This window comes from Chiloscyllium plagiosum, unplaced genomic scaffold (assembly GCF_037043375.1).
Source record: "Chiloscyllium plagiosum isolate Xiang-an unplaced genomic scaffold, Cpla_swu_hap1 HiC_scaffold_9, whole genome shotgun sequence".
Classification (NCBI taxonomy): domain Eukaryota; kingdom Metazoa; phylum Chordata; class Chondrichthyes; order Orectolobiformes; family Hemiscylliidae; genus Chiloscyllium; species Chiloscyllium plagiosum.
In genome coordinates, this window is record NW_028270147.1 from 68,936,205 (window position 1) to 68,950,310 (window position 14,106).

Here is a 14,106-nt window from a genome sequence, read left to right on the forward strand (position 1 = left end):
TTTTTCATTTGTGACAATGTTCATGCGCATACACTACAGTTAGACAATATAACTTCAACCTGCAATATTTCTGTAGCATTTATTGACTTTAAAAAATGGCCTTAAAAGAAGTGAATCATGGAAGCGATATTAAATACTAAGAAGTCTGCAATAAATTGTGTCAATTGGAAACTAGACACTCAAGAGTCATAAGCATGGAAACAGACCCTTCCAGCAAATCGATGCGGACGATAATCACAAACTAAACTTGTCCCACCTGGCTGCGCTTGGCCCATATTCCTCCAACCATTTCTTATTCATGTATTTATCGAAATGTCTCTTCAACGTTGTAACTGTACCCACATCCACCACTTCCTCTGGAAGTTTATTCCAATAATATTGTTTCCATGTCTTTTTTAAATCTTTCTCCTTTCACCTTAAAAATATGCCCCTCATCTTGAAATCCCCCACCCTAGTAAGAAGACACTGCCATTCACCTGCATGATTTTATAAGCCTCTATAAAGGCCACCGTTCAACCACCTAAGTTCTAGTGAAACAAGTCCCAGGCTATCCAATCTCTCTTCATAACTCAAACATTCCATTTCCAGCAACATCCTGGTAAATCTTTTCTGAACTCTCTCCAGCTTAGTAATATCCTATCAATAGCAGGGTAACACGAGAACTGCATACAATATTCCAGAACAGGCCTCACCAATGTCCTATACAACCTCATCATGTCTTAACTCCTATACTCGAAGGTCTGAGCAATGAAGGCAAGTGTGCTAAACGCCTTTTTAACCAGCCTACCTATGTGCAATGCAAATTTCAAAGAATTATGTATCAGAACTGCTACGTCTCTCTGTTCTACAACACTACCCAAGGCCCTATTTGTAATTGTACAAGTCTTGCCTTTGTTTGTTTTATCAAAATGCAATACCTCACATTTATCGAAATCAAACTCCATCTGCCACTCTTCAGCCCCTTGACACAATTGATCAAGATCTCTTTGTAATCTAAGATAACCCTCTTCACTGTCAACTACATCACCAATCTTGGTGTCATCTGCAAACGTACATGCTTTCTATATTCTCACCTAAATCATTTATATAAAATTATAAACAAAAGTGGAGCAGGTACCAATCTCTGTGGAACACAGGAACACTCTGGTCACAGGCCTCCAGTCAGAAAAAACAACCCTCCACCATCATTTTCTGTCTCCTGCCATTAAGCCAATTTTGTATCCAATTAGCAAGCTAACTCTGAATCCTATGTGATTTAACTTTACTAATTAGTCTACCATGAGGAATCTTGTCAAAGGCTTTACTGAAGTTCAAATAAACAACGTCCAGCACTCTGCCCTCATCTGTCTTCTTGGTTACTTCCCAAAAAGCTCAATCAAGTTTATGAGACACAAATTTTCTCATACAAAACCATGCCGACTATCCCTAATCATTCCTTGCCTCTTCAAATGCATATAAATCCTATCTTTAAGAATAACTTGCAACAATGAAGTCAGATTCACAGGTCTCTTGTTCCAAGGCTTCTTCTTATATCCTTTCTTAAACAAAGGCACATTTAGCCACACTCCAATCATTCAGCACCTAACTTGTATTTCTAGATGATATAAATACTTTTGCAAGGGGCTATGCAATTTCCTTCCTAATTTTCCATGGACATATCACTATTTTTTAAAACAGCATAAAACGTGTATCAGACCTGATTTCAATACAGTAGCTCCTGACACCTGGATTGCTATCAATATGCAAACAAAACCAGGGATAAAAACATTCAAGTCAGTAGTAAGCATTGAATGCGTGCAAAAAAGGTAGAAGAACCATAGTGTCCTCACGTCATGACTGGAGCGCTCTGACTTTTTTTTCTTTGACGAAGACTTGGTCTTCTCTCGCTTGTGCTTTGAATGTTTTCTGGACATCACGAATTTATGAGAAGCTTGAGAGATATAAAGAGAGGTTTGAATTAATGCTACAATATAAAATGCTGCCAGAAAAGCAGAACTGGTTTCATTTAAACATAACATCTATGTCTGTACTGTAGTACATAGCCATTCAGCACAGAGTTAGCAGCTGTAGTATCACACTGTCTCTCCTGCCACTTAAGTCAAGATTTAGGCCCACCTTACTGAGACACCAACCCAGCTTGACTGCAAAAGCTGGAGCAGTGCGCAAGAGTGACAGAGTCTGTGAATGAACGAACAGTTCCTCATAGATTATGTCTCTTCCACGTACAGCAAAACCTTTTCTCTCATAAGTTGCCTCTGTAGCTAAATCTTCCAAGATATTATAGGGGCTTTCAAGAGTGAATTCACTCATCACCCACATTCTATTTTGAATCCTGGACCAAGGTAAGTTATGAAGTTTAGGTTACCATCCAGCCACAATACCTTTAATTAACAGAACTGGGTTTAGGGGCTAAATAGTTTCAAAATTGGAAGTAGTTTCAAAATTACTTCCAATTTCCATTACTGGTACACATTTCCTAAAATATACCTCTCACCCAATTGTAATCTGGAGCATTCTCTGCACCCTCTTGAATAAGTATTTATTTATTTAAGTATATATGTATTTAAGCTAACATTTAATAATTATCCCATTGATTAACAAATAATTTAAAATCTTTGCTTAATTATAGAATTTGAACAGAGAAGATTACTTGATTATAAAATATTTCAACAAGATTCATTGTTAATTCTTCATATTATGTACCACTTAGCATAAAACCACATTTCTTCAACTGAATATGCAATGTTTGCAGAAATCTCAGCTACTCATGGGTTGGAAATAGCCATGTAGACACCTAAATCAGGTGCCATGCAATTATACCACACACCCATGTTTTTAAACAGAAACAGGGTAAAACAAATGGTGGACTGCCCTTTTTGATTTAATTAGGGTGGGAGATAATGGGAGGGAAAGAGAGAAGTTTGCCAGCCTACTTTCTGAACACCCTGAATAAGCAGTTCTAAAAAAGTCTTATCGTGTGACACTTGCTCCCATGTTTTAGATTTCCGAGCAAGAAGAGATAACCTTGTTTCTTTATGTCAAGCTTCTTCAGCATCTAGTATGTTTCAATGAGATGATCTCTAATTCCTACATAGCCTTGAGAATATTAGCCCAATCAACTCTGCCTCTCACCACGAAACTGAGTCTTTCTATCATACAGAATAATGCAAGTAGAGACCAAAATTACACACAGTATTCCAGGTGTGGTCTCACAAAGCAATGTGCAGATGTAGTGTTTATTTTTATATTCCAATAACCTGTAATAAAAGTCAAAACGTCCTCCTAATTTCTTTCTCTACATGCACACACTCAAGACTATTGGGGCATCAGTGATTACAAAATTGAGGCATTTTAAAAAATATTCTGCTTTTTTTTAATTACCAAAGTAAAGAGAATCTCTCACTTTCCCACATTATACGCCAAATGCCATCTTGTTACCCACTAACTTAATCTGCTTACCTCACTTCACAGTCTCCTTGCAGCTTACATTTACACCTACCTTTCCAACTAGAAAATGTTCCATTTAGACTAGATTAGATTAGATTCCCTACAGTGTGGAAACAGGCCCTTCGGCCCAAACAGTCCACACTGACCCTCCGAAGAGTAACCCACCCATTTCACTCTGACTAATACACCTATCACCATGGGCAATTTAACATGGCCAATTCACCTGACCGGCACATCTTTGGACTGTGGGAGGAAACCAGAGCAATCGGAGGAAACCCACGCAGACACAGGGAGAATGGCCCAGACCAGAGGCTGAAATCGAATCCGGGACCCTGGTACTGTGAGGCAGCAGTGCTAACCACTGGGCCACCATGTGCTGCCCTACTGTTTGTATTCTGTCCACAAACTATTCCTTTATTCATGCTAAAATATTGTCCCCCACACCCACATGTCTTTTCCTTTATATTAATCTTTTGAATAGCATCTTATTAAATGCCTTTTGAAAATCAAGGTATATTCTGATTCCTTGTTGTCTACATTATTAATTACATCCTTTAAAAATATAACATTTGTCAGTCAAATTTGTCAAATTTAATTTCACAAAACCAAGATGACTTTTATCACACTGTACTTTTTTTTGGCGCATTTATATTATTCAGAAGTTTTAATAAAAAGTCAGTTTCCAGGGAACTGATGTTAGGCCAAATGGCCTGTAGTTCCATTTTCTTTCTCTCTCCTTTCTGCAGTATGTTACATGTATTAATTCCCAATATGCTTAATGATTTCAGAATCGAGAGAATTTTTGAAAATCATAGCTCTTGCATCCATACTCTGCAGCTATCTCTGAGAACTCTAGAATGTTGACCATCAGTTACAGTTCCTACAGTTTACTACTTTCTTTCTGCTGACATTAATTACCCCAATGAAGGTTCACCTCTAATTCTACATACAAGTTAAGTTCTACTGTGAAGTCAGGCACAAAACGTTTGTGTCTCTGATATGTTTTTCATTACCATAATTGCTATGAATGTGTAAGGGGTACTGTACTTTTAAGAGAGTTAAAAGGTAGCAGAACTACCTGATACAGCACCAAGTGTTCTGACTAAGGTAACAAATGTAACATTTGGTCGAATAGCTAGATTAGCTGAGTTGCCTGGAGATGACAAAACAAATTCAAATTCAGCCAATCAATTTAAATTATACCCCAAAATACCAATCTCCAATCAAGTTTGAATTTAGATTACTTACTTACAGTGTGGAAACAGGCCCTTCGGCCCAACAAGTCCACACTGACCCGCCGAAGTGCAACCCACCCAGACCCATTCCCATACCTTTACCCCTTCACCTAACACTACGGGGAATTTAGCACGGCCAATTCACCTAACCTGCACATTTTTGCACTATGGGAGGAAACCCACGCAGACATGGGGAGAATGTGCAAACTCCACACAGTCAGTCGCCTGAGGTGGGAAATTAACCCAGGTCTCTGGCACTGTGAGGCAGCAGTGCTAACCACTGTGCCACATGCCACCATTTAGTTTTTTGACAATATTAAAACCCAATGAAACAATCTGATGCTTTGGGATAAAGGACTGGGAAAAATTGAACAGTTGAGGGAGAATTGCCAAGCCATCAGCATGTACAGACTGACCAAAAAATAGCTCTCTTAAAGGTACCTTTATCAATCAGTGACCTGTGAAACAGAAATCCCAAAGAAGAAGAAAGGAAGACAGAGGAAGATATAAATAGAAGATTTGACGTCTGGCTAGTTTCAAAATTTGAATTTTGGTAAATCTTAATCAGGGCTTTTATCAGACCAGTATTATCAAAGGTAAAGTGAAAGATTGATTAGATGAAGGCGATGTAAACAGTTGTTAGTTAATTATTTCTTAAAGTATAACAGAGAATAAAGTTGTTACTTTTACTTTAACTAGTTCTTGGCATCTTGAATTTTCACAGATTACCTCATGGAATAAATCTTTTCTGTGTTGCAGGTTTACATTAAGCAGGGGGGGGGGGTTTACCCAGTGATGTAACATAATTCTTTCTCTGCTTTTAAGAGACCAATGTTTACTCTAGCTACTCTTCCTTTTTATGTACTTTGAAAGCCTTTTACAGTCTGTCATATTCTTCTGCTTAGTTTACATTTGTACTTTTGTTCCTTTCATCAACCCATTGGTAGCCCTTTGCTGCTTTCTAAAACCATCACAATCCTCAGACTTATTACTATTCTTTGCAACAGTATAAGTCAATTTTTAAATCCATTTTTAATTCATGAATTCCTTAACTTTCTGTCTATGTCATGAATGGTGCTTTCTTGTTGAGTTGTTGCTTTTTAAATGGAACATATTTTGTTTGAATATATTTGAATTGTTCCTTCAAATGGTTCCTATTACTTGTATATCATAGATTTTAGTTTATTTACCAAATCAACCTCAAACAATCTGAAACTGAAGAATGTCACTGTCAAACCTAACATGGAATACAATCTGATTATTATGCGTGTCACCTTCAGCATCCTAACAGCAGTCTGCATACTACCTCAGACGGAAGTGAAGAATGGTCTGGATTAAATTTACATTGCTACAACTGCACTGGAGAGGAAATTCCCCGAGGTCTTATTCATTATGGCCAGAGGCTTCAACCAGGCCAACCTCAAAAGGGTGCTACCAAAATACCACCAACACATCTCCTGCCTCACTAGGGGCCAAACATCCTTGAGCACTGTTCCACAACCAAAGATGTTTACCGCTCCATACCCCGTCCACACTTTGGAAAATCAGATCACTTCACTGTGTTCATCCACCCAGCTTACAAGCAGAAAGTTGAAATGTGAAGACCCAGCACAGGAAGTAGTACAGTGCTGGTCTGAAGCAGCAGAGGAGGTTCTGCAGGACTGCTTGGAATTGGTAGACTGGTACATATTCAAATATTTACTGAGAAAAAAACACCACCAGTCACACACTTCATTAGCAAATGTGTAGAGGACTACGTGTCAAAGACATCAATCCATATACTCCCCAACTGGAAACCTTGAATGAACTGGGAGATCTACCCTCTACCGAAGACCAGGCACATGGTATTCGATTCGGACGATGCAGACTTATACAGGAAATCCAGATATGATATCCGCAATGCCATTAGAGATGCCAAGAGGCTGTACAGGACTAAGTTAGAGACCCACACTAACTACATGGAAACCTGCCACCTGTGGCAAGTCCTACATGACATAACAGGATACAAAATGATGCAGAACAGAATAACAGACAAAAACACATCCCTCCCTGATACACTCAAAGCTTTTTATGCTTGGTTTGAGTAGAATGGCAGTGAGATGATGCCAACTACCCCAACACCCCAGGATACACCTGTCCCCTCAGTCAATGCTGCAAACGTCAGATTGGCCTTCCGAGAGTGAACCCAAGGAAAGCGACCAGCCCAGATGAAGAGCCTGGCCATGCACTAAGATACTGTGTGGATCAGTATTCACTGACATCTTTAATCTCTCATTGCTACAATCTGAAGTCCCCACCTGCTTCAAGAAGACTGGCATCATCCCCAGTACCAAAGAAAACACATGCAATATGCCTCAACCACTACTCACCAGTGGCTCTGACCTCCATAATCCCGATGAAGGACTTTTGCCTGAAATGTCGATTTTCCTGTTCCTCGGATGCTGCCTGACCTGCTGTGCTTTTCCAGCACTACTCTGATCTTGCCTCCCATTTACCACCCCCTGAGAAAAAGAACAGGTAATGACATCACCATAGGAAATGACATCACCAACCCAAGGAAACTCAAACATATACATAGAAAGCAGGCTACACCACCAGTGCTTCATCCAGAGGCTCACTGAAGGTGTGACCTGGTATGGTGGTGAAACGTCTGAAAATGAACCTTCCAGCTCAGCGAGCAAGCCTACATCCAAAAAGCATTCTATTTGGGTACATGGCAACTGCTCTGGCCAGGACTGAAAGAACTACAAAAAGTTGTTAATAGGCTTCTGTTTATTGCTAGCCCAGGCCGTCAAGCAAGCCAACCTCCCATCCATCAATTCTATTCACACTTCTCGTTGCTGCAGAAAGACTGCCAACATTGAAGCCACTTCCAACCCAGTTATACACTCTTCCAACTTCTTCCATCAGGCTGAAGATACACAAGCTTAAAAACAAGCATCAACTGATTCCCCAGTTTAACAGACTGCTGAATGGACCTCAAATGTCAAATCTAACAATGATCTTATTTTTGTGCACCTCCTGTGCAGCATAACTTTGTCTGCCTCACTCTGTTTAATCATTTATGAGCGGTAGGATCTCGTATGTTACGATCTGCCTGTACTGCACACAAAACAAAACATTTCATCTTCTAGAACAACCTTTCCAACTTGATCGCTCTAGCATATTTGTAGATTAACTCTTGTTTAATGATCTTTCCAACAGTTTAGTTACTATTATAAAAGAGTTTCAAACACCTATGTTTTGCAATTGAAAATGTGCTCAAATTTACTTTTGTAAACCCACCTCTGATTTTCAGACAAGGCACTCTCTTCCAATGCTTCCTAAGCAGCGGAAATTATTTTATTGCACTGCCATAAATTTGATGATGTCATTTGTTAACCTTCTAAATTCCAGGTACACAACTTCAGTATTTATCATCTCTCCTCTCAGCTTGACCTTTGGAAACCTGATGTCAGTCTGCTAATTCAATTCCGCAGTCCCTCCATGGCCATCATATTCTATTCAAGGTAATGCATCCAGAACTCGGTACTCAAGATATAGTCCAGTAAGTTAATGACATTGTAGACATTCACAGATGAAGCACAGTATTTACTTAACTACCTGTATTAATTATAAAGGATCAATTATAAATTTTAGATAAGAAAATTTGATCAATTTGTCCTGCCAATCCTCAACCTGGAAACAGTAGCAACAGGAAAGGAGTAAAATACAAAGACTGTATGGTCTGCATATACAAAGAAGAATCCGACAAGCTGGCTACTGCCTGCAGTGAACTGATCAAGTCCTTGACGGAAAGCCATTATAATTATGGTTGTATGAGCTGTGTGGCTGAAACATAATATACAGGCAGAGTGGACTACTTATTATAGTTGAGATTTTCAGTTGTATCTGCTATTCCATATGAGATTTATAGTTCATAATTATCATGTTTTGCTTGTTAATTCGTGTTTAATTTTAATTCACTCTGTTTAGAGTTAAAAGTACAAAGAGTAAAATTTGTCTGATCATTTCACCATTCAAGGGATGATCAGTAAATTTGGTATTCTAGTTTACGGATCGCCACAATAATCACAACAACCGGACTAGCAAGAACAGGTGCAAATCAAAATCAAGAGGATGGTTGTGATTAGGAGTTGGAGACTTTACAAGGAAGAAGAGATTTAGGATAGGTGAGAGATTAGTGAAGTCAAGAGAAAGATAAAGAAGAATTGAGATGGAGGTTGAGAAGTCATTTAGTAAAAATGTTGAGAAAGAAGCCGTAAAGATTTAAAAAGCTATTATACTTGGGAGGGCATTACAGACACAGATTTTTAGATGGGGGCAAAAGCAAAACTAGATACATAAAACAAGAGAATAGAGGGAAATAGCAGGCTGGGGATCAATTGTTGGGAGAAGGCTTGTTAAGCACAACTTCTTAACAACCTTGACAATGGAATTTTTAAAAAACACATAGGTACTCACTAATGTAGACAGAAGGATAAAAATAAAAAGATATGGCAAATTATGGCAAAAGGATAATAACATACACAGATTTGTCATTTAAAAAGAATAGAACACTCTACCTTTTTAGACTAATGAAAAGCTAGAAATAGTGGAGTTCCAGAGAGTAGGAACTCAGAGTACAAGATCAATAAACCATCAAAAACAAGTACAGTATATAATCCAAATAATAATGGCATGTTGAACATTATATCTAAAGTACCAGAATACCAGCGATAAATAGAAGTTGCTGGAAAAGTTCAGCAGATCTGGCATTCTGAGAAAAGGTCACTGGACCTGATATGTTAACTTTGATTTCTTTCACAGATGCTGCCAGACCTGCTGAGTTTTTCCAGCAACTTTTGTTTTTATTTCTGATGTATTTCTGCAGTTCTTTTGGTTTTTACCAGCAATAAATGTTACATTATAGATAACACTCTGATTGGAGCAATGTGAGCCAATCTGGTCATCACACATAAACAAGTACATATTTAAAAAAGCAGTATAAATTTATCAAAACCTATTGTAAGGATTTACTTGGGAAAATGGTAGAAACTAGGGCTGTATTTCACAGAATTTGAAAAGTTAATGGATGATTTGAAGATTTCAGTTCTTTTGTGAGGTAGGACTGGAAGGCATCATCTAACAATTAGTACCAGGTTTTTCAGAAGTGGCATTAGAAAAAACAAAAGTGAAACAAGTTTGAACTTGCCCCCACAAACAGCAACTGATGTCTAATCAATTGGTAGTCTCAAAATAGATACTGACACATTTTCAGTTGCCGACATTATTACAATGTATGGGTGAAAGGCGCATGAGACGGGGACAGGTTTCAGCTATGGTCGTACTGAAAGCCAAAAGAGGCTCTAGGTGCTAAATGCTTGCCCTCTTGTTCCTGAGAGTGGTTATCAGCTGTGGAATACTCCCCAGGATACCTGTATTCCCTCCTACAGCGCTGAGTGTTAGCTAGCGGTTCCTGTCGATTAAGCAAGTAACTTAAGGAGTGTCTGAAAGTTGCATGAGCCAACTTGCCACAGGGTACCAAGTGCAGCCCTGGTTCACGTTGGAGAAATTCGACCCGGCCAACTGCACTATGGAATTGTGCGCATGCCCAATGATGTCTGCAGACATGGAGACACCAGCGGGTGCAGTCAAAGAGCTCAGGCCTCCTTCATATCAACCAGAGATTGGCATTATCTACCGCTCTGTTGGGAAATTATCACCAAAAATTATACTCACCGTAAATATATCAAACAGGACATGTACACCAAACCTTCCCAACAAGACCATGCGGAATGTATTTTGTCCAAAGCAAAACTTCCGCTATTCTCAGGTAGTTAACTACGGTGCTCACGAAGTGTTCTGGGAGATTTAGAGTCCTTCCGGCAGGTACAGCCGGACTACAATTCCCAGGATCCACAGCAAACCAAGTGCATGCGCATTGTCGATCCCCGAGCCTGGATATTGAACTACGCTTTTGGTAATATGGCGGAGCAGCAAGCAGGGGACCTGCACCAGGAGGACACTGTGTCAAGTAGGCATATGATCGAGAGGCTTTGTATATTCTTACTTTATTTGTTGTTAGGGTGTCAAGTCATTTTTGACACAGAGAAGGCTTGCGAATTTTATCTTCCAATGCTTGTCTTTTTAGAAAAACTGATAAAATTCGTTTGATGGCCTGACCGCAGAGCTCCGTCTGAGGGCCTGATCCTGGGGACGGAGCTGAGAGGCAGGTGTAGAGGCAGCTCTCCAGCGAAAGGCGCAAGTTTATAGACAGGGAGTTCGTCCCAGACGAATTTAACATGATATGATAAAACTTAGTTAGTGCTTGTCATTAACTTCATTGACATGTCGAAAATTTTAATTGTCCTTTTAATTTAAAAATAGTTGACCGTTTACTTATTGGTGCTTCATTTACAACATTCTGCAATTTCTTTTGGGGTGAGTGTGAAACTGGATTTCATCTGGTTGCAGAGTGCCAACTGGTATGTGCCCACTCAGCTCTGTTGATTGAATTGTATAGTTTTGAGAGGGAAATTGATATCTGATGGGATAATGTCAGATTTGCATTCTAAATCTTAATTTCACTTTCCCTCATCTGCTTGTAAACAATTTTTGGTATATTTCCTATTTTGTGTGTCTACCCTTATGCAACTGTATGCCCTTAGGTACTTATAAAAAGTAAGCATAAATTAGTTTTAAATTTCCCCATACAACACCTTTTTTCAATATGCGTTTCTTCTGCAAGTGTTGCTGTCTGCGATTTTTGAGAAGAGTTGTAGTTCTGGTTGAGGTTCAAGTTGTAAGTTTGCTGAGCGCAGCGGGCAAACTTACAACCTGAGTGTTGCTGTCCTTTTACTTGTCAAAAGAACCATTACAAATGTGTAATGGCCTTCAAAGTTATCCCAACACTCGACCACAACACTGAGAGGATACAGTCTGACTTTGAGATAGTGGAGAATAATGATGTTCGGGTGGCACAAACTAGGTAAGTGCATTTGGTAACAGAATGAGAAGTTTCTGTTTGTCAGGAGAAAGTGACCTTCCCATGCCATGTCTATATTTTTAGATTAGATTAGATTAGATTAGATTAGATTACTTACAGTGTGGAAACAGGCCCTTCGGCCCAACAAGTCCACACCGACCTGCCAAAGCGCAACCCACCCATACCCCTACATTTACCCCCTTCCCTAACACTACGGGGAATTTAGCATGGCCAATTCACCTGACCTGCACATCTTTGGACTGTGGGAGGAAACCGGAGCACCCGGAGGAAACCCACGCAGACACGGGGAGAATGTCCAAACTCCACACAGTCAGTCACCTGAGGCAGGAATTGAAACCGGGCGCAGTTTTTGAGGCAGCAGTGCTAACCACTGTGCCACCATGCCGTCCACTAAGCAGTGAAGCTATTTTTTATCTAAACTAACCAGAAGTTTAGTCTCTGCATTGAATCAACATGAAGACTGACAACTTCACATGCATGTCACAAAGCTCACTTTGCTCTGTCAAACCCAGCCATGAATCTAGGATTAATTTGAAGTGCAAAGATAATCTCTGACTTTTACCACCCTCCAACTCCCCCCATCATGATTTAAGCATATCCTTTGACTTTTTTTCCCCTGCCTTTTCATTTTTAGCATCGGTATCTAAATTTCCTTTACTTTCAAATGTTATAATGTGAAAAAAAATCACATCCCAAATTTCTGTCCACCTTTCCTGTAATGATAGATATAAATGTTGTCAAACAGATTTGTCTCTGCCACAAGTCTTAAAACCACATATAATATCCTTTCTGACTGTAACCATGTAAATCTGCTCTCCTTGACTTCTGTTCAGTCTTTGATACAGTTGACTACATTAACCCCTCTGATGCTTTTCCTTCATGTATGATGCTGCGAAATTACTTTTGTTTGGTTGTTTGGTATCTATTACTGGCCCTTCAAGCAGGGGGTAAAAACAATGACTGCAGATGCTGGAAAACAGATTCTGGATTAGAGGTCCTGGAAAAGCACAGCAGTTCAGACAGCATTCGAGGAGCAGTAAAATCAATGTTTCGGGCAAAAGCCCTTCATCAGGAATACAGGCAGAGTGCCTGAAGGATGGAGAGATAAATGAGAGGAGGGTGGGAGTAGGGAGAAAGTAGTATAGAGTACAATCGGTGAGTGGGGGAGGGGATGAAGGTGATGGGTCAGGGAGGAGGGTGGAGTGGATAGGTGGAAAAAAAGATAGGCAGGTAGGACAAGTCATGGGGACAGTGCTGAGCTGGAAGTTTGGAACTGGGGTGAGGTGGGGGAAGGGGAAATGAGGAAACTGTTGAAGTCCACATTGATGCCCTGGGGTTGAAGTGTTCCAAGGCGGAAGATGAGGCGTTCTTCCCCCAGGCGTCTGGTGGTGTGGGAGCGGCGGTGAAGGAGGCTCAGGACCTCCATGTCCTTGTCAGAGTGGGATGGGGAGTTGAAATGTTGGGCCACAGGGCGGTGTGGTTGATTGGTGAGGGTGTACCAGAGATGTTCCCTCAAGCACTCTGCGAGGAGGCGTCCAGTCTCCCCAATGTAGAGGAGACCGCATCGGGAGCAACGGATACAATAAATTATATTGGTGGATGTGCAGGTAAAACTATGGATGTGGAAGGCTCCTTTAGGGCCTTGGTGAGAGAGGAGGTGTGGGCGCAGGTTTTGCAATTCCTGCGGTGGCAGGGGAAGGTGCCAGGACGGGAGGGTGGGTTGTAGGGGGGCTTGGACCTGACCAGGTAGTCATGGAGGGAACGGTCTTTGCGGAAGGCGGAAAGGGGTGGGGAGGGAAATATATCCCTGGTGGTGGGGTTCGCTTGGAGGTGGTGGAAATGTCGGCAGATGATTTGGTTTATGCGAAGATTGGTATGGTGGAATGTGAGCACCAGGGGGGTTCTGTCCTTGTTACGGTTGGAGAGGTGGGGTCTGAGGGCGGAAGTGCGGGATGTGGATGAGATGCGTTGGAGGGCATTTTTAACCATGTGGGAAGGGAAGTTGCGGTCCCCAAAGAAGGAGGCCATCTGGTGTGTTCTGTGGTGGAACTGGTCCTCCTGGGAGCAGATATGGTGGAGGCGGAGGAATTGGGAATACTGGAAGGAAACAGATACATTGTTCAGTGGCGAAGCCTGACAACCCTGGCCGACCCATTGTCTCAACATGCTCCTGCCCCACTGAACTCATTTCTACCTACCTCGACACTGTCCTATTCCCCCCCCCCCCAGTCCAGGAACTCCCCACATATGTTCGAGACACCACCCCCGCCCTCCACCTCCTCCAAGACTTCCGTTTCCCCGGCCCCCAACGCCTCATCTTCACCATGGATATCCAGTCCCTCTACACCTCCATCCGCCATAACCAGGGCCTCCAAGCCCTCCGTTTCTTCCTCTCCTGACATCCCCAAAAATACCCTTCCACCGACACTCTCATTT

The 14,106-nt window shown here is 41.0% G+C and overlaps 2 protein-coding genes across 2 annotated transcripts in view; one reads left to right on the plus strand and one right to left on the minus strand.

Moving 5' to 3' along the window:
• swt1 (SWT1 RNA endoribonuclease homolog) overlaps window positions 1-10,528 on the minus strand; it is a 139,160-nt gene extending 128,632 nt beyond the window's left edge. Inside the window, exons 1-2 of the mRNA XM_043699544.2 lie at window positions 10,404-10,528; window positions 1,830-1,930 (exon numbers count right to left, since the gene is read on the minus strand). Of these exons, the coding sequence (XP_043555479.2) occupies window positions 1,830-1,913 (84 nt within the window). The 5' untranslated portion in view covers window positions 1,914-1,930; window positions 10,404-10,528. The remainder of the gene's footprint in view (window positions 1-1,829; window positions 1,931-10,403) is intronic.
• Window positions 10,529-10,565: 37 nt separating this feature from the next.
• Window positions 10,566-14,106, plus strand: part of trmt1l (tRNA methyltransferase 1-like) — a 76,026-nt gene continuing 72,485 nt past the window's right edge. The window contains exon 1 of the mRNA XM_043699547.2: window positions 10,566-10,698. Within this exon, the coding sequence (XP_043555482.2) occupies window positions 10,599-10,698 (100 nt within the window). The 5' untranslated portion in view covers window positions 10,566-10,598. The remainder of the gene's footprint in view (window positions 10,699-14,106) is intronic.